Source organism: Varroa destructor, unplaced genomic scaffold (genome assembly GCF_002443255.2).
Source record: "Varroa destructor unplaced genomic scaffold, Vdes_3.0 BEIS01000001.1, whole genome shotgun sequence".
Taxonomy (NCBI): domain Eukaryota; kingdom Metazoa; phylum Arthropoda; class Arachnida; order Mesostigmata; family Varroidae; genus Varroa; species Varroa destructor.
Window position 1 is genome coordinate 45,786,270 of NW_019211454.1, and position 21,036 is coordinate 45,807,305.

A 21,036-nucleotide genomic window follows, 5' to 3' on the forward strand; every position below is an offset into this window, starting at 1 on the left:
CGGTTGCCGCTCCTAATATTTTCGCATTTGTCTGTTTACTGTTAGAACCGCTAGACGTTCGATGTATAATACCTTCTGTACCGGCGCCACCTATTGAGGTTCATCAAGGTGGAGCAATAACGTCTGATCGTTAGCGCTGCTTGCGTATTTGCTGTTCCACCCAGCCGGAACGCCACTGTGCACTACTATCTGGGATGAGTATCAACGTTAGGCGTCTATTCCCTAGCTGGTTAGTGTACGTCTGCAAGAGATATCAGGACCGCATATCGTCTGGCCAGCTTGCAACCTGACTGAGCTGGGCCTATCCTCCCATGCCGTAACTACATAACTACAGACTCAGAACGAGTAAGCGTATTTCGATTGAAACTACCAACGGTTGCGTTGGCGACCCACAGCATCTACATTTTGTGGGTATCAACGTCTGTACTTCGTCGGGTTGCTTGTTAGGTTGATAAAAGTGTTTAACACGCAAGAAATCAGGATGAAATTGATTTAGACGGTCGATAAAGCAGCCGTAGCAAGAGGCATATGTATACATGAAACATATAAGAAAATCGAACGCCGCAAAGCATCGGAGCTCAAGAGCGCTGCCAGAATTCAGCCGCCTAATGGCCCCTTCTATGGCTTCGGTCTATGCCAGTACGTTACGCATTGCTGCAAAAATGAATATACATGGCGTCGTTTACGTACGTTTTATAATAAACCATGCCGCGGAAAAAGGGCTTCGCTTTCAGCTAGATCTAGGCATAAAGCCTTGGAAGGTCCTTTTACAATGTACATCTTCAGATAAAGCAAACATGACCGGAGGTACACATCCGTGGATTTAACAAAGCTGGCGGAGTATAATAGCTCCGCAGCATTTGTCCTCCGAAATGAGCTAGGTTCTCTAGGTGACACGACACGCCTGAATAAAAGTTCACTCGTCATCGAAAACTAAATATACTGTCGAGTTCTTGCGTTCTATTGATGTACTATATAAGCTAAGTTGCGGTACGTAGCAACACTGGAATGAAAACGTACTACGAAGATTACAAAAAAAAGGGAGCGGGTACAATGTACGGGCATTGTTGTCAACAGAGGACAATATTAGGGTTTGCAATGTAAGCTTTTTTTTTTTATTAAATTGTTCAGATACGTTGAACGGTTAAACGTTGAAGGACATTAGGTAAAATAGAAGCGAAAAAGTTCTAGCGAAGAAAACTTGTTTCGCATGTAAAAGCGCTTAATTTTATCTAGTCTAAAGTTCCAGCCTATTTATTGTGTGACAGGAAATGTGTATTTCAGACGACGACTCTAGCCTCCCACACAGTTTGTTTAGAAATACGTTTAGTGTGATTTTTAAAAGTCTTTAAAAAAAGTGGCAGCATCACGGATGCTGTATACGTTGATGTTTTTTAGTTTAGCTTCCGACCAGATCGTTTCAAAACAGATGTAGAAAAAACTGTTCATTTAGATTTCGGAGAGCCTATTGATTAGTACGGACCAATTTGGAGTATCTTAGCGAGTGTTTAGTTCTCAGACTCGGACAACTTTTGTTTCACTTAAGAAGCTTAAGCATAAAATCAATGAAGTGATAAAACGAATTTCCTAAATACGCTACGTGTGCTGATTACAGAACGATTGTCAGTCTAACTTGAACTTATTCGAAGCACTAACTGGGATTAATATTCAACTTAATCAATTTTAGAGAAGTCTAATATCTAACGTCTAACACTTTGTGCCTTTCTACAATCATATCTATAGCATCCCTAGCCGCTAATATATGCATGGCTGCGAATAAATTCAATTTTTTTTTCGGAATACTTCCGTACAGTGATGTTTGGTCGAGCAACACTCAATTCTAATATACGACTATCCCGCTTATGCAAACTTTTAACATCCCAGATTTGTCTCTGTACGAAATGCAAAGCCATATGACAAATTTTCTGATAGTTTTTATGTAAAACATCAGTACGATACTGCGAAAAATTACTTAATAGCGTGTATTTTAATCGCTTAGTTGACGAGAAGGCAGAGCGGCCTTTTTCGGTGTTGTCTTTAATTCGACACGCTTGTTGCAAACAATTAAGTTACAATTCGGTAGCATGTAGCGATGACACGTTTCGAATAAAAAAGAAAAGATGCGAGATGCATTTTCAGCGTACATACAGCCGCTTCTCCTTTCCTTCCATGACGAATGTCTTGGAGCCACTTGCACGTACACCCCCTGTATCTGCAGGGAACACTGCAACGTGCCATTGAATAGTAAGTCTACACGTGCAGCTTTGGCATCTGTCTAGATACGCTTTCGCATCTTCCCCCAACTAGCTGAACTCGTCATCATCACCTAGAAAAAAAAACCTATAATTCGGCCTATTGATGGAGAGATTTTTGCGATTTTATCCTCTTTTTTTTCTTTGTCATCTTCTTCCTTACTTTTATGGCTTTTAATAAGGTCATAACTTGGAGACAAAGTGATGCCGTCTATCAAGTTAATATGAGCAAACGATGTTCCCCCACTATCTTGTCTTCCACCGATGGAATCCACATACAGATGCACCTATCGACGAAACGAGTGTCTTTTCATGAAGGGCTGTCAGCTTGCCGCTCACGGTGACGCAATTTTGGCCATTCGCTTGTGTCACAATTGGTGATCCTACAAAGTGGGCGACTGAATAGCCAATCCTCAGTTGCCAATGGACGTCCTGTTCTAGAATACGAAAGGTGCTCAAAAGATACTTGAATTACGCTAGAGAAAGTACCGGAACACAACACGGGCAAACGCTTCCATGTGCGACTTTATTTCAGCTTGCGTGTCCTCATACAAAGCTAATAGAAACCAATATTAAAAGCTTCAAGTATGAGAGAAGTTCGGCCCAACGACCCACTCTCGAAGCCATTTATTTTATTAATTCAATTTATGATTTGTGCTAACGCGTCTGATTAAAGCAGACCAATTAGATTTTGCGTGCAAAACTTCTGTCACTTATCTGTTTTCTCTGGATGACACCTGTTAACGCGCTTAATCACAAGACCCAACATCAACGTGCTCTCTGTGGTAACTGAACCAAATTGCCCCTGCTACTTGAAACAAAAAAAGCTATATAGATTTCTTTTTTTGGCTTTACAATATTTTACCATTTTTCCAAACACAGGGCCTCCGCCTTCAGAGAGGAAAACCGCTAAAGACAAGATTCATAATACATTTAAGTGATATGGCAGTGCAGTGTACTAAATGCAATTACCGATCTAACAACACAGAAGAAGAAGAAGAAGAAGAAGAAGAAACATGGCCGCTACAAATATGGTTACCAGCTTTGTTTCGAGTCACGGAATCTTTCGTAAAGGTGGCATCGCGCCGAACGTCAGAAAAACAGGTTGTACTCAGGAAAACCGCGAGACCGCTATAGACCCGCCACGCAGGGCCATGTGTTACAGACTGCAGTATAGCCATTAGACATACTTTTTATGGTCATCTTTGCCCAGATTACTAGCATCATTGCAACGGCCACGATTAGCAACCCACGTGTATCGTTCTGCTGCTATTACCAGTAGCGTTGACTGTTGAAGGCGAACAGCCAGACTGTAGATAGGCGCCTTTAGGTCAGCGTTCGCAAAATATCGGTCTCGGTTCCGTTGACAACAGTAGCTACTGACGCTGAGTGCCACTGTATTCGTTGTTCAGACATTGCGAAACATTTCCAATGCGGCAGATGTTTGCCTAAATTGTATGCATATTAACAGCAGACCCTGCTTACAGCCGACCGATCTATTTGCACATAACGTAAATTAGTGTATAGGCAAGTAGTAAGAGAACGTTAAACTGTACGTACTTTGTCAAATATATAATAGCCAACCACAAGCATACTTACAACTATCTCTTGACCTCAACAAAACTCTTGGTGGTAATTTCGAATACGTTATTATCTTCTCTGGCCGCAACAACTTGAAGTTGGCTAAACTTCGCACAAACGATGCTTATTACTGTTTATTAAGAAGAACCGATGGACGACAGTTATACTTGTATTGCGTGGTGAAAAACGTAGAAGTGGGTAACATGACAATGTTGAGATCAGTAACCTACTTGATACCAACTGATTGGTGTGCTGATGGCGGAGCTCAGCAGTCTCGAGTCTTGGAAAGCCGATAATTCAGTGATTTGTTGAATTCCACAAAAGTAAACGTAGGATTTCATTTTTCTCTACACATCGTATTGCCTCCCATATTGGCAGCTGTTAAGGAATCTAGCATTTTTTGGCACCAGAGACAGGGACAGACGGCCGGTAGAGATAAATTCCACATCGATGTTGTAACGAAAAAAAAAGAACGGTATACCTAATGTGCCGTGTTGGCCGATCAATCATAGAAAAAATCAGTGAATGCTACGGGAGAGGGGATACAGTACCAATTTTCGAGGCCAGTCCTTCGCCCAACGAGACTTCCGGTCATACACCCAAACATTAAAGCTATTTTCTATACACGTTTCAACTGTATCCGATTAAAAGGACAATTTATTGAAAAAATAATCTGATCTGCCTTTATAATAAAACGTAAGTGTTCCCGTTGCGATATGAGCACTTCAAATATGTGAACTTCTAAAAAAATAGCGGACGGTCGAGCTGATCAACAGTGATAGATAGAATCAGTGCTCATACCTAGGCAACTGATTTACCTTTCATGACAGCCGTACGTGATGCGTACACTTTGCCAAATTCAGTATCAATCTGACCCCGCTGCTATTCGTTGAATGCTAGAATAAAATACATTTGTATCGTTACTCTGACCTTTTTTCGTTTCGTCCTGATGTACACGTACCCCTTTCTACATCGCGGCCCTCAAAAATCACCCAAAAAATCAAAAGGTGAACATTTGTACCTTCACTAGTTTAGTTCGTATCGTTACGTTTTATGAGCTTAGCAGCACAGGCATTCAGGTTCAGACTGATACATTTATTAGGCCGTATTCAACGAACATTCAAAAGGGTAACTTTCAAGTTAAATTTTTGAGGACTATGATCCATCAGACAACTAACAAATAGCCTATTGTCAGATTTCTCAATAAGGCAAATCGGTTTCATGACTTGTACAGTTTCCGTGCAATAACGTCGGAGTCCAGCGATTCTTTCATCTGGACGTTGAAATTGCCGGAATCGGATTTCGGAGGAAGTTATAAATCGAGCGCTTATCCAGTCGAGTGATTGTCACGGAAAAGACAAAGTAGCTTTAAAAAATTAACCGATATAAATTACTAAAGTTATTTAATTTCAGGTATCGACTACGTTCTTCAGATCGACGACACTTTTTGCGCAGAAGCAAAGAACCGAAGAAGCAAAGCAATGTTATCTGCGCGAACGGTTATAATAGAATAGTTCGCTTAGATTCAAACACAAATAAATGATTTATGTGTTTGAATCTAAAACACTGGTGTGAGGAACTCCTTTCACCACCAGGCGATGAGGCTTACCGACTGATGAGTCGGCCGACGCAGCTTATCTTCGTGCTTCGAGGTGCTTCATCAGTGTGAAATTTCCACGATAGAAGTTTGTTTTTTGGCTTATCTGTTGATATTTTTTTCGTTTTCAGTCGATTACCTCACACTATAACTCTGTGCTTGGTTCGTTCAAGTCAGTTTCTTTCTGGATACATACAACACGTAACTCAAGTACGCTAGACAAAGCGTCTCGCGCGAGATCGCGCTATAAAGAGCTAGCTTATAAATTGCGATTAGCACGTAACGCGGTAGTTCCGCTAGCAAACCTTCGATAGGGCGACAAATAACGATCGTTAATTCGGATGAATGGCTCTTCAATGCGTTTCAGAGAGAAATACACCACAATATAACCTCTGATCTACACTAATGTGATATCTCTTTTCTTTGCGCTCTATTTCTTTTCGTGATGCTAAATCCCCACGAAAATTAGAGTGTCACCCATTTTTTATCTATAGCATGTCGACCGACCAAGTCATCCTTCACCCTTTATTTTCAAGACATTTTCTGTCTGAATACACTGGAGGATTCTTACTGAAATGAACCTTTGAAGTTCCCTTGGGTATTGCGCCCGCATCGTTTCGTCACCTACGATCTACCAGTCCAGTCGGTCGAATCCCATGTACATACAATACGCGACAACCCTTTCTGGTCACCTCTTTCTCACTGACGGCCTTTACCGACGCAATCGTTAGTATGGGAGTGCCCTGATTCTCATTGGCAATATAAATGGCCTTTCTTGCATTGTCTATAATTGACTGTGTGTACAAATGATATTTCCGATTTACATTGGCTTTCGATGCACAGGCGTAGATTTGGGGGTTAAGTACAGCAACTTCGATAAGGCTAAAGTCATAAGTAAGACACGAGTAATAAAGGTAACAGCGAGGTTACTCCTCATCTCGTGAATATTAAACTAAGCGTGTGATGGTTTACGCGCGACGTTAAGCTCTAAGAAACTTTGAGGGGCGCTATGATTGCAATTTATATGAACACCGTTAAAAAGTTAAACATTAGGCTGTCAATAAACATGCAATCGAAGAAATTATCAAAATTACAATTTCGAGGGCAAGTTGCTTAAGCCCTAATAATTAGCTAAGGCAGACCCCATAGGACTTTTATTTTACAAAGTTAAGCAAACGGAACGATAGCGTTACGAATACGTATAAGCTAACTTAGGTCACGTACTAAACCAGAGACGGCTGGCCCAATCCTTGTATAATTATATTTAGTCAAAACAATTTTCAAGCTGCTAATTGTTGAATTAGCGAAAAGGAAAGTACGCTCGACTCACTTACCACAATCGGATGGACGCCTAGCACGTTCAGGTACTTAATTTTAAAACTTTTGACATGCGTAATTTCCAAAATAAAGATGTGCCCAAAGTCGTCGGTAGAATTTTTTCAGTTTAACAAAAAAAACATAAATAACTTTACGAAGTTGTCATTTCTTAATTTAATCTTATGTGACAAACGTACGCAAAATCCATGTACTATGTAAGCACCGATCATGATCAGGCTCGCAGGATGAGTTAGAAGTAATCAATTAACTTCATGTTTATTTCAAGCAGATTATTTTACTGTAAAAATCCATAGTTCTATAGATAGATTCGCACGTGACTCAGTCTTTCGACATTGTTTAGTAGGTTTTTTGTGTTCTTTTACTTGCAACATCGTTTGCTCATGCCCATTGCCCGACCATATAAATATTCCCTTAAATAAACCTCTAAAAACATGTTAAGAAAATAATGACACACAAGTAATGTATACATATATCTTCTCGTGCGTACAATATTAGTTATATAGAGAATAAGGCCGAAGATTGAAACGAATTACTGTCGTAGTACCGATATTGAGGCCATGACGGACTTTTTCGTCGTCTGCTTTGACGTTCGTACCGTCCATTGCTCGAACGAGGTGACTACAACGGCGACTCGATAGATGCCTGGCCCCTTTTAGCAGACTGTATTGCCACAACAGCTTAGTCATGAACATATTGCCTGATGTCAGATTGTGTCGGTGTTCAGCGTCGAAACATGACCGCTGTTTCTTTTCTACCGTAGGAAAGATTTCGATCGTACAGCTATGCCACCACTATCGGCACGACATACACAAAACCACTCACAAAAACGAGTTTACTTCACACTATCTCCTTGGCCTACTTCTCTCATCCAGCAAAAAGCCTGTCCTTCAATTGATCTCACTACAACCCTTTTCTGCCGCACTGTTCTAGGCAACGGTGCGAGTCTTCTACGTCACACTAACACTCGACGACAGGTACCGTGATCCTCCGTAATGTTACAATTGATCTAGCCTCTGAAAGCCTTTATTCCCAGCTAGAAATATGACAATACGTTTGGCGCCGCATACAAGGGCGAAGCGTCATTTTCGAGCGCGTCAATATTACCCGTAAATACTTTCTAATGATGGATTTAGTCCTATTGTCTGACACGGCTGATTAGATCGTGTCGCAGCACTCCTCTAGCGTATGCTGGCCGCATGGAATCAATCACATTTACACGCTGCCAACAGCCTATAGTCTGCTCCGATGCCAGATTAACGTGCACAGGAATCAATTTCGCAACTGTGCTTCGTTTTCAACAAGCGCCTCACGAAGCTTCACGAGTACCAGGCCATATGACCTTCGGTTCTGGGCACATGTGGACGAGCACTGGAAAGCTCGTACTAATTAGAGTACAAGCAGATGTGCATAAAAATGGCATAAACAGATAGCGGTACACAGGGAAGCGGAAGGGCACCTAAAAGAGAACATAATTCTAGTTTGAAGAATCGTCTTTAGAATTCTAACGAAGTTTGGCTAGATATAGTTTATTCTAGCCGACCGTTAAATTACGGCAATGTAGATGTTGGTCTTTGCTTCTGCTTTCAAATAGATGCAAAATCACTCTGGGGACCAAAATAACAAAGCTACAGTAGCGGTAGTTACTCAAAGTTTATTTACAACCATGATAGGTTCATCTGACTACGAGCGACGCGGATCTATTAAGCTCGCTTTCACGTCTTTAGATCAACCATCAATGAACGCTAGTTCTTTCAGGCATCAGAAATCAATTCACAATCAGATTCAGGCTTTTAGTCCAGAGCTATCCCCAGAAGCAGTGTTGTAGAAGTTATGTACAGAAGGAAATATACGTAAGCGTACTATATAGCACTTCCTGATCGTGAACATTCAACTATCCTTAACAATCCAGTCATGAAACATAGAACTGAATGTTAATTGACCTAAGTAATTCGTTTACCGAAGTTTTCTTCTATGATTTAATCCACAGAAAGACCCTGCTGCGCAAAAAAAAGCATGTTAATTTCCGTATTAGAATTGATTTAGTATACAAGTACCATAGGTCTAGATTTGCCGTATTGCCTACACACACAACTAATAATCACGCTACCATCGAAGAATTGAGAGGAACCGGTCTCCGTGTTTTTAAGTGAACGCCCCAGGTCACTACACGACATTTGCTCGAAGATAAACAGATCAGACACTGATAAGCTAACTTGCGCTTCATACCTTCATCGTGGCGATTATTATCAAGTACTACAAATATTGTGGTTAGACAATATACGAGCCTTGTTGTATATATATGCAACATAAATTGATAAACGAAAAACATCTACGCAGACGTAAGCGTCACCCAACAGCTTGTGCCTTCTTACTACTGGTAGCCAACATTCCTACAGATACAAAACGCATTGCGCTCAACAGTGAACAATAAAGCATTGTAGCATAAATATCAGAGACTTCTCCTAGTTTTGTTATAGCCGTGTTGTCCAACTGAAGGCAGCGATCTCCTCGCGTTCGACCTTTACATGAACGTAAAGCGAAAAACAAAGCTTAGAAGGCGATTCTCTGCTTTGACTTCACAATCATATTTATCGGATAGCACAGTTATCGAAGGGCATTCAGCGCGTCCGGTAATCGTAGTAGGCTCAACACGACCATCTTATATCTTCGTCAGACGTTACACGTTGCGAACCAATCTGTTGCGGGCCGCAAGAGAAGGAACAAAAGACTACGCTAGCTAGATAACGTAGGGACAATAGCGCGGCCTCGGCTAAAACCGTTACCGTCTTGGCCAATAGTTATTCAATCAGCAGTAGCTGCAACACTGGTTGCCATGGAGACGCTGGCGGCGACGCCGTTTCTTCAATCTGACTTTTTTGAGCGACTGCCCATGGTCCTCTGGTTTTTTTTGTGCGTATCAAACCTATTGTCGTCGATAGCGATAGGTATAGAACGTATCGTATATTCAATGAGACCAATTTTGATAGCGAACTATCGAGAGAAACAGTATGTGAAGAGATATGGTAAAGCATGCCTAAGAGAAGAAAACGGTATATATATGCATATATATAATGCTGCATGTTAAGTATAATTGGAAGAGTTTGCGCGCACACGCAAACTCACTCCGTGATGTAAATAAACACACAGTAATGGAAACCTAGTATTTCATAACGATCAGCCAGCCATGGGAGCAAAACGTATGCTAGATGGTCTACGATACGTGCTCAATTGTATCTGTAACATGTACGTATGAGTTGCATGCTTGGATGAAGGAAAGCGATCTACTGAATTGCCCATAAAACTACGATGATGTGCTGTTGTTAGGTTCTTGGAAAAAAACTGTCCATGATTGCAGACAAAACGGTTCTATCAGGCAACAGAAAAAAAATACGAACAAAATGCTATTATCCATCGCATGTCTATGCCGGCCGGCTCGTGCTCGTTATCTTGATCATTATGCGAATACTTTTAAGGCAACGCAGTGGCCCTGGCAGCAGAATTCACTATTCACTGTACATTTTCCAGCCATATTTATTGATAATGTGCTTCATCGGTCTCTGAAGCGCATCAGTAATTTTCTTACTGCTGGTCGTACAAACCAGGCGTATTTACGCCCGAGCAAAAGGCCAATACAAACGTCCGTTCTGCGCGACAGAGTATTAGTGCGTCATATTGGAAAACTCATGCTGTTTCTGCTATGGCTATTACCGCTGTGCTATTGCGGCTGTGACTTGTCCTAAAAAACGTAAGAACGTGGCGAATAATCTGTTCAATTCGCATTCATTATACACGCATTGCTCTGCATCCAAACTCGCAGTCGACGACAACCACGACGTTGATGATGAGGACGAAAGCACAATTGGTAATAGTCACCGCGACCCGGAACGGACCAAAGTAAATTCCCACGGTGTTGGGCGGTTCTGCGTCCATCTCACCGACGGGTTCGAAACGAAAGATTAAGTCTTTTTGTTCGTATGACGCAGTCTTCATTGGCATTATCTGTCCTCGGCCTGGTCTAGCCATAGTTACTTTCATCTAGTTGTTGACAAAATAGGATAGGCGAGTCTTCATCAGCATTCTTCAACAGCTCATTGCAGGACCAACAAAGAGGATGAACAAGGCCTCGTTGAGGTTTAGTAGTGAATTGTCCTCGGGTGATCGGGAGCCAATGATAACAACGACGACAGACAGACAGACAACGGCCATATCGATTACGACATGGGCAGTCGTGGTCAGAATCGAAACGAACTATGAAGCATCTTTTTTCCGATGACAGATATATCGGCGACAGAGTAACAGGCCGTTAAAAGGCCATTGATGCTGAGGCCTTAAACTGCCTACAGTCTTTTAGTCGTAGTCATCAATAATGAAATGAACCGACCAAGTGTAACACACGCAATGCTATCAAAGCCTAATACCCTACTAGCGATATCTGCCGGCCAGTCGCTCATTGAAACGGACATGATAAAAGGCAAATAGAGTTAGTAAACCGTAAGTTCGCAATATCGACACTACCATGAAACGTCGAGGTGCTGCAACAGAACCGGTTGAAATCTCTGTATTCCAATAAGCTCCTTAGCGAATAAAAACATAGGATACTTGTTCTTAAAAAGTATCCTTTATAATAGAAGGACAAGGCGACGTGCTATGTGGCAAGAGAGTGAGACAAGGCCAACTGACGGACTCAAGCGCAACGAGTGATAAAAACACAGCAGGACTAGCAAGCTTTGGCACCCCTCTGCTTCTGATTAGAAGATATGGAGTATTCATTTTTATATTTTTTACAATTTAAGTATCATGGTGAGGAGTATTCTCCAGCAGAGTTGAACACCTCAGCGCTCTACGCTGTTGCTAAAAGAATCACAAATGAATACTTAGCGTCTGGCTGTAGGTAATGTAATGAATAAAGATGGCTAATGATAGCATAATAAATACATTTCACAATCGAGTTCTGGATGAGAAACGAGACCTGTATAAGTGTTCGCAATTGACAAAGAATTTATGACTGTATGTATGAACTCGTAGGTGTCGCAGATTGCAGGAAGTAACTGGTAAGGCCGCACAAAATAGCGTTTAAGACTACACACGGCAGCTAGCATCTTGGATCACGGTCGATTACGGCAAAGCATAAAGCGCAAACAGTGAAACAACTACGCTGACAGCTTTCCTGGTGATGCCAGCTATTTATCTAGGACTAGAATGGCTCTTGACATGATAAGCACGAGCGGTTGCCCCGTCACCATTTTTTCCTGCGCATTCAACAGCTGCAGTTGAGGGTGACAAGGACCCTCGGTGCCAAACGGTACGACGATTGCTACGAACCACTGCCATGCAAAGGCCCTGGCGTGATACAAAACTATGAGGAAGAGCGCAGTCAGAAAAGGACGCCACCCAACAAAGGCTCGTTCATTCCATCTCGCCCCCTTCCTTTTATTTCGCCTTTTCCCTGTGCTTTGCAGTGACGGGCCATAAATTGTCGTAGACACGGACACACACGTTAGGCTAGTTAGTTTTTATCTTTCAATTCTTTAAACAACGGAGCCTTGTTCCTCTCAAAAGCGTTTATCAGAGAACTACGTGCTAGGTTTTCAATGGAACGCTAAATATATACGCTCACTACACAATATATATATATATATATAGCGTTATATTATGGAGAAGTTATCATGTATATGGATTTACTATAGCGGTGTTGAAATATTTTTAGTTACTGCTGTCGCTTGAATAGCTCATATTCATATCTGGCATCAGAATAAGCATTGTAGAAGCTACTATTTAATAGAAACACGACTATAGCTATGATATTAGCAATGCATTATTATAAATAATACTAACTAGTGAGAAATGACTAATCACTAATAGTTTTACTTAATGCTCAGTCAATCGTGATTTTTTTTTAGGTGAGAGATGTGAGCAGTGCGTACCTGTTGTCTGAGTAGTCCTTTCTGTGCAGAGGCCAGATGAGCGCCCACTACACTATGTACAACTGGCAATCCTACGCCTAATGAGACGACATAGCGTATCCGGGTCGGCAACATGGTGTAGCAGACGAATAAGACAAACACCATTTCCCACATCCCATCAGCGGCTGACACCTTCTGGTGAACGTCTACTAAATGGTCGTGCGGTTTGCTTCCATCTGTGGCCAGTGTTGAAGATCCCGAGATGGACTGATCTGCCGAAGTTGACTTTGGGTAGCCACCAATCGGCGCGTGCAATGCCGGTATTGGTAATGAGGCCAAGGCAAACAGCGCTGCCACGGTCATAATTGTTAAACAAAGTGGCTTTAACAGTACATCCTGCATCAGCTTGCTAGAGAGGAACGCAAGTAAACAGAGTAGGACAAACGCGAGGATTGCGCTAAGTAAAGCGCTCAGGCTGAGACCAAGCCCCAATGGCCAGCTATATAGAGCTCCCGTGACGAAGGTTGTCAGCAGAACGAATTCGAGAAGTAGCAGAGCCGAACTGATTGAGTTCTGTTGAAGCTTTAAGATGTATCGCCTGTAGAGCACTTCCAGTTCCTTGTTCTCGTAGTCGCTGCTGTGAAGCTGCGACGGTATCAAACGGCACAGACCTCCCCGAGGGCGCTTTACCAGAGCGACTGGTGCTCCAGGCGTCGGATTTTGGGCACCCTCATTTTCTACGATACTCCCCCGTCCAGGACCGCTGGAAGCAGTACTAGTTTGACCGCCTGCCATTGCGTCCTTCCCGGCGGAGCCGCCATCTCCTGGGCGATTCGTCTCCACCTCGCGTGCCATTACCCGTCTCGCCCGAGTCCTGTCCGAGCGAGCGGCTGAAGGCCCTTATGCGCCGTAAGTGAAGTTACCTGAAGACATGAGAGTGCGTTGTAATGTTAGACTTCCCAATACTTCTAATAAAATGATACGGGCATAGACTAAGTAATTTATAGTATCGATAACCAGATTCACTTAGTTTCTTCAAATCTTTCTTGAAAAAGCCTTCTCCAATGATGGTGGTTACTCTGCGTGAATAGTTGGCCTCTTTGTACATGATTTTGTTTTACGTACGCTCTTACGACAAAGGGATGAATGAACTAAAATAATTCAGTAAATACAAAACCAACGGTTTAACTCTAGTATTCATTCTACGACGAAATGTACTCAACTTACGGTCTGACCACTATAAATTATGTAAAAATGACTTATATCTGAAGGTAATGCATACACTTCTGGTCTCTCCCTTAGGATCGACTACAACCGGAACAACAATTTCAGATCAGATCAAAATAGCTAATGTGATTTTTCATATGAAGCTCTAGTGAACGTATCTTCCAGCGGCATTGAGGGACTTTTCTCATCTTTTTTTTTCGGTCCGTCCGATATACTGGACCGTCGGCTCTTACTAATTCCTCGTAAGTCCAATTTAGTGCAGTATAGATGTTACAGGTTCTGGGTCATGCTGTACTGAGAGGCGCACAAAACCAGTTGTTTAGACGACAGACCAGTCGTCTTATACGTAAACAATGCTCGATCCTAGAAATGAAAGCAGGTTGAGCTAACAGTAACTATAGCTAAGCCTTTAGTTTCCAAGACATTATAGCAGATAGTCTCATTGTGTTCGTGAGCTGCATCAGGCTCTAGAAGCAAGCCAATAACTGGAAGGCCACTTTGTAAGTAAAAAAAAAGGTGGGCGGGCACGAGAAACGAGCATACGTTATTAATATAAACCATCGTGCTGTACCATATTAAAGCTATTAAAATCCTCTAAGGTCAGGGAAACATGGAAGAGCAAAAGCTCATTGCCGGCAATAGATGCAGTGCCAGCAGCAGTAGTCTAGCAAGGAAACAGATACAATGAAAGCTGGAGGATCGAGATTCACTTGATCACGTTTCAGGCTTAGTTCAGTAGCCATTAGTCGTACAAAACTAGTGGCTCCGAATGAATGAATGGTACTCCGCTGATATACAATAGAAAAAATCAATAATAAGTTCTGACTACTATTTATATCATTACAGACCTACAGCTTACTAGATACGAATACGACCTTGTTCCGTTTTACCTCGTATCGTTATACTGCTATGATTTATCAGGCACGTAAAACATATATACAACAATGTGTTAACAACGCGCGCGTAGGGCACGATGATTTTACGCAGCCACTACATCTTACTCATCCTCTAAAGCCTTTACGAAAAATCACTAAGTTTGCGCTGGACGTGTATACTTCTAATACAGGACGGTGGACGCTAACCGATTTCTCGCAGAAATTTCGTTACTATATGTAGACATGAGAATCCGTTGTGTAAAGCTATACATTTTTCATCAGTGTTAGTTGAAGCAAACCCACGGAACAGCTGTGTGTACGCACTAGAGCAAGAATAATCAAGTGTTCTTATATATATATATATATATATATATATATATATATATATATATATATATATCTCATTAGTTAATAAATAACAAAAAAATTCAGGGTCGGTGTTTTCAATAGCCATTTTCATCTTTTCCCTATCCCCTGCCCATTTGATTCAGGGCAAGCGTGAGACAATATATTTACCACCTAAAAGTTCATAATAGTAAAATTAATATGTAATAAAAAATATGGCGACAAAAATATTACTTATTTAAAACGAAATGCAGGGCCTACCAAAGCACGATTCAGTCTGTACAAAATGCAAGACTATAACCAACCAGGGTCAATCAGTCAACTAAGAAAATGGCTAATCTCTGTAGAGAGGTTAGTTTTGCTATCTTATATAATAATTTGGATACATCCGAATTTCTAACTACCGATAGTTGACCTAAATAACGGCGTGATATTATGGTAATGAGCCCGTCCACTATTCATAGACCTTTCAAAAGCAACAGCTCCAAAGCTTGTGCGTAAAACATAATGCGATCCTAATAAAGACTGTATAGGACACTCTGTGACTGGAACGAAGGGCAGGCACGTGCCTCAACACAAAGTGATGATATATCGCACATCGTCTCACCTTTACGACGTGTGAATTTACGCAGAGACTACCTATCAAAGCATTGAAATACTCAATCTCATCATTTGTATAAAAATACGTGTAAGAGTATTGTTTTTTTAAGAGAGTCGCATTGGCTAGCTATACTTAGCTGATAGTTCTAACGAGTGAGTGATCGGTCCCAAGCCGGTTGCTGCAAAAGTCTACATGTTGCAAAACGAAAAATATTTATCACTCAGAATACAGAAATATTTTCGCAGCTGGAGAGACAGTGAGAGAAACGCTCCGGGGATTGATTTCTTGAAGCACTTTGTCGCAATCTTTTGATAAACCATTTTTATGAAAATGTTTTTATTAAAAAATATAGTCCACTAAAATTTCAGTATGTTTCGCAGTTATGTATAGTACAATCTGTAAACGATATGATATTATCTTCTAGTTACAGTGGTTTTTTTGAGGCAAGGTGCTTTCAAACATAGGACGCATAACATAAAAATGGTAATGAAGACTTCGGCAACTTTGTATTTGACGACGTTTTCATTCCTGTGAAAAGTTGGTCCTTCGGCCGTTTCAGCAATCCGCTAAGATTTGCTAAGGCAAAACGTGGACTCGCACTTCAGAACCGCATCAACATTATGAGCTTCCCGAACAAATGCGTCAAATCTGCTTTCTTTGATCGTTTCTTCTGTCAAAAGTGTATGATATAAACAGTTTGTACTGGCCCTATACAAACACACTTTTACTGTGAAGAACACCATTGGCAGCATCTGGACTTTGACACATGCTGAAAGCCACTGCTTTACGGTCCTTTTCGTATAACTTGGAGTGCTTCTTCGGGCCACTTGTACCCAAGAATAGCATAAAAAGCTTCATATTCGCAGTTTGGCGATCCCATCACTAAGACGTGCCGCACATTCGAGCGGAGAATGAGTTCCATTCTTCAGAACTCGATGAAGAGTTTGTGATGAGTTGCAGACTATGGAGTAGAGTTCAACGACTTATGGCTATGTAAGGCTATGGTGGCGCCCTACAGCACAATAATAATAATTAAACTTAGAGTATAGAGCACGTTAGCGACCAAAAACTGTCGAAGGCACACCCATTTTAGGTAATCGACGCTAAATGAAAGAACTCCTACAAAACGGAATGATAAAGAGAACTGCCGTGAGTTATCGGAATGAAAATCTCGAAGATAATAACTCTAGGCGACGAGATACGTACAAAATTTCGAATACAGCCAGAAGGACACAAAGATTTTTAGAGCTCTGGAACAACACATTCTTGGGTGCGTTAGAAAAGAGCTTTGTACGTGTTCTTAGATACTAGGTACAGGAACCTAATAATTCCTGGCAGAACTTAAATGTAACTACTCGCTGTAACGTTACTATAGCTGCACTTTGATAATATAAGCCATAACGTCTGTGAGGCGATCAAGCGCAGTCACCCCGATAAAACGTAAAATATCGAAGGCTGATGTTCTGCCTTTGTGTTTCTTCAAAATCACAACATACAGTAGAAAAGAAATGCTAACGAAGTGCTCTCGGAAATCCGAATCTTACTGGGTTTGAGAGCTGATAACTGACTGGGCCGATTACATGTACAGTAGCTGTGGTCACTGACAGACCCCTGAAACAGCAGGATCTGCTTTATCTGGCCTGCTACTATGATAAACAGAAGACTCGTTAGTAGATACAACAAAATCGAATTATATAATATTCCTACTTCTGTTATTACAATGCGCCGTAGTAGCCCTTCGGTTATATTAGCTTGGACCATTTGTCTTTAACTTCCTCTCAAACAATTACCTCTAATGACCATGCGCTTGATCTGCTAGAGGGAAAATATCTTCCTAACAGCGCAGTGGTAACGGGCTGACCTGATCTGAAATCTGATGAAATCTGACGACACGTAATCTAAGTCACACGACCTGAGTTCAAAACCAGACGCAGACACAGTTGGCCTCCTGATAGAAGGGGCCAGCAGCGATGCTTCACGGCTGTCCTGAATGTAAAACTCGAAGCATGTATTTCAGTATTACCCGTTGTTTCCAGCTCTTCCCTTATTTATTGCTAATGTCGACCCGCCATACTACAAACAACGTTACGCCACAAAAATACGTATTTCGATTGAGGGGTTCGCGAAAGGTGTTTACCATACCGAGAGATTGCAGATTTACACTCAGCGTAGATAACAACGCTTCCTAAGTAGACTATTCCAGCTAATAGTAAACCCATTATCTTGAAGATACCACTACAGCGTTGCCTGCTTTAAAGGAACAGTCGATTGAGGACCACGAACCCCGAGCCATTGATTCGTACAGAGACACGGAAAAAATTGGTTCGCATGCGCGTTTTGCTTTGCAGTTCAATAGGCTAATATGTGTTAGCCATCCACGGCTAAATGAATACGTGCCAGTAATACGTCAATAGCATAATCCCAGCTTGGCCAAAATTTCGATAGTAGGAGGGGTAGTGCGTAGAGCAAAGGACACACGGACTAATGGACAATTGAGTAACACTTACTGTATTGCGTGCATGGACAAAACTGCAATAAAGCTGAATGGCTCATGTTACGTTAGAAAGCTATCGAAAATGCGAGAATTTAAAGTGTACCAACGCTAGAATCATTGTACAAGTAGCACATTGATGTTCTTCTAATTTACCTTAGCTGACATAGGCCTATGCCATCATGTATGTTGGATCATCGTACGTTGGACTCATCGAGCGGCCCTTTGTTACGAGCTTGCGATGGGAAAAACAGGAGTACACAAACTAAAAGCGGACCTATAGAGTATGTGGATCTGTGTATAATCATACTGTCTGATTGCTGTTACAGATGTAAAACAGATTTTACCACCACGACTGCGGATAGCCTTTATTTTGGCGTCGACTCTGTTTGACCCTTCATTCAGCTTTCATAACACATCACAGTGTCTTTGAACAGCGCTGTTTTTTGACGATCCACAGTATAAGGTTTGTACTTGTCCTCTATTATTTCACAACCGTATTTTTATCTCTGGCCAGCCTCGAATTTGTGTGATGTCATTTGCTGCTCGGGGTTTCCGGGATAGGGACATAAAATCGTATGCAGGAACAGAGAATCCAAAGCCTCGAAGTAAAACGGCCCTATAGCCAAGGATCGCTCATCTGTAATATTACACGGATATTTGGGAAGAGTGCGAAGGTCGGCCCTATTATGTGGTGTGGGTAAACCTCAGCAAACTGGTCTTTCGAAAACCAAGATCTGTAAGGATCGTGTTCATGAGCCGAAGCCTAGCTGCAAATCTGTCTTCAACGATTACTACGATATGTACCGAAGGCCATGTTTCTGTTGACATGTAGGGACACATCGACCATCGCACGACGCTCGAACGTCTTTATTCCTTCTCCCAAATACTTCCCAGCATTAGGCAGCCAGTCGCCGGGATCGCCTTGTCCACCCAAGTGAACAGAACACGACTGTTTCCTGTTTGACAGTCAAAACTGAAATATATATATATATACATATTCAGACAAATCATTCCATTACTATCTTCCTAATTGCATCTATGTGCGGTATGACGTGCACAAATGGGGAACACGAAGCACCGTCAGATGAAAAAACGACAGACTATTCTTGTGTTATCAAAACCGAATGATACGGGAGTATGCAGCTTCGAGCGATGAACCCTACTAAACTTAAGCCAGGGTTGAACTACCCCCTTGATGTTCCTACGCGCCTTCTCTTAGCCTGCGCGCTGGCACTGCAATGCAGTCATTTTAAAAAACAAACAGTATCAATGTCAATAGAATGTAAGGCGTTCAGGTATTGTTAATCGGAAGGCGCCTCTATCGATTTTAATTGCACATGCCATAAAGTATTCTACTCAGCTTTTCAGTACATAGACAAAGCAAGCAAGCTGTGTCCCATCTCTCAACAAACACCATGAGCTAAGTTGTGCGCGACACGATCATCTTCTTCCGTTTCTATCGAACTTCTAAATTAAGGTTTTTCGAAGTCTATAACCTCAATGGTGGCTGTCCGTTTCGACCCTGATAGGCGTGCCACGTTGCATTGACATAAATCATTGTTAGCTGAAGAAAAGCAGGGTCATATAGTAGAGATAAATTGGATTTTTTGCTAAACCGGATAACTTTTCTGAAGGTAGATGCTTATCATTAATACTGCACGATATATGTGCTCATTTTGTTGTCCCAGATAAAGAGCACAATTTGATATAGATAGACGGTTTTGATTCCACACGAAGGTTGCGCTGTTCATACGATCAGCTGTACGTTAGAATGGATGTCCAGCTGGCGTGTTTGAGGCTGGGGCTGCGGCAAATGCATTAAGGGCCCACAGTGGGCTGTACAGAACGGATGCAAAAATTCTAAGTCTTGATCAAAATGTAAATAGCCTGTACTAACGGTTTTGTACGTCAGCTTTCTAATACCAAGACCGATAAGTGCCTTTTCTTCTTTTGCCAACAGTCAAGGGACGGCATATGGTTAAAGAAAAATTCTAGTCCTAAATATCAGTGCCTGTGATGTCGTTGAACACTGAAGATCTATGTAAGAAAACCAAGCTATATTTTCTCTGCAAGACGTCCGTGCTAAATGCAGCGTTATGACACGAAACGTATTCGGCGATGCGAAAAAAGGTATTCGAACTTTTATAGCATTATTTTTAGATAAATAACTCTATCTAGGCCTGCGAATAGTCAAATATTTCAACTTATGTTTAAAGTTATTTTGCATTAACTGTCCCTTATAGTCTAGACCCCATCGGCAAACACACTTAACCGTATACTGAGCGCGAATTTGGCGAGCTCAACAATGTCAAATGCAGACTCTAAATCGCAGTTTTTGGCTAAAGTCGCTTACGTGAGGCTCGCGTCCAGGCCTTCCAGCCAGCTTCCAGTTAAAGAGTCGTTCTAGCTTATAGCCTCCCGGTAGTCATTTTTCGTGCTCATTCGGCCCAGTTATCGCGGCTCACACATTCAACACCAGGAAAAGCTTCGAGCAAATCGCAGCGTGCACATACCCCGTTTCAGCCACTCAGCTCCAGAGTAGTAACGATGCAAACGCGTTGGTTTGCAGGCTAAGTTATCCCCGCCACTTTTCCTTCTACTCTAGGGACTATTAATACTCCCGAATGCCCCATGGTAGTAGTTTGTTTGTCGAACCAGCTCGATGACGTGCCCCTGGTACTACTAAGCAGCGGTAGCTAGGGAGGCGGCCGGGGGCCGACAGGTTAACGGTTGAATTTAGCCTATCGTTGCACGATGAGGTGGTCGAATGGCTGGCGTAGCAGTTGAGGTTATTTAGGGCAGCAGCAACGGCATCTACGCGCA

At 41.9% G+C, this 21,036-nt stretch overlaps 1 protein-coding gene across 5 annotated transcripts in view; it reads right to left on the bottom strand.

Annotated features, from left to right (window-relative positions):
• The window catches only part of LOC111243789 (adenylate cyclase 1-like), a 99,212-nt gene that overhangs the window by 26,687 nt on the left and 51,489 nt on the right, over positions 1–21,036 (bottom strand). For all 5 annotated transcript variants that reach the window (XM_086976540.1, XM_022789916.2, XM_022789907.2 and 2 more), the window contains one exon: positions 12,693–13,594. In XM_086976540.1, coding sequence (XP_086832666.1) covers positions 12,693–13,526 — 834 coding nt within the window. In that variant the 5' untranslated portion in view covers positions 13,527–13,594. The remainder of the gene's footprint in view (positions 1–12,692; positions 13,595–21,036) is intronic.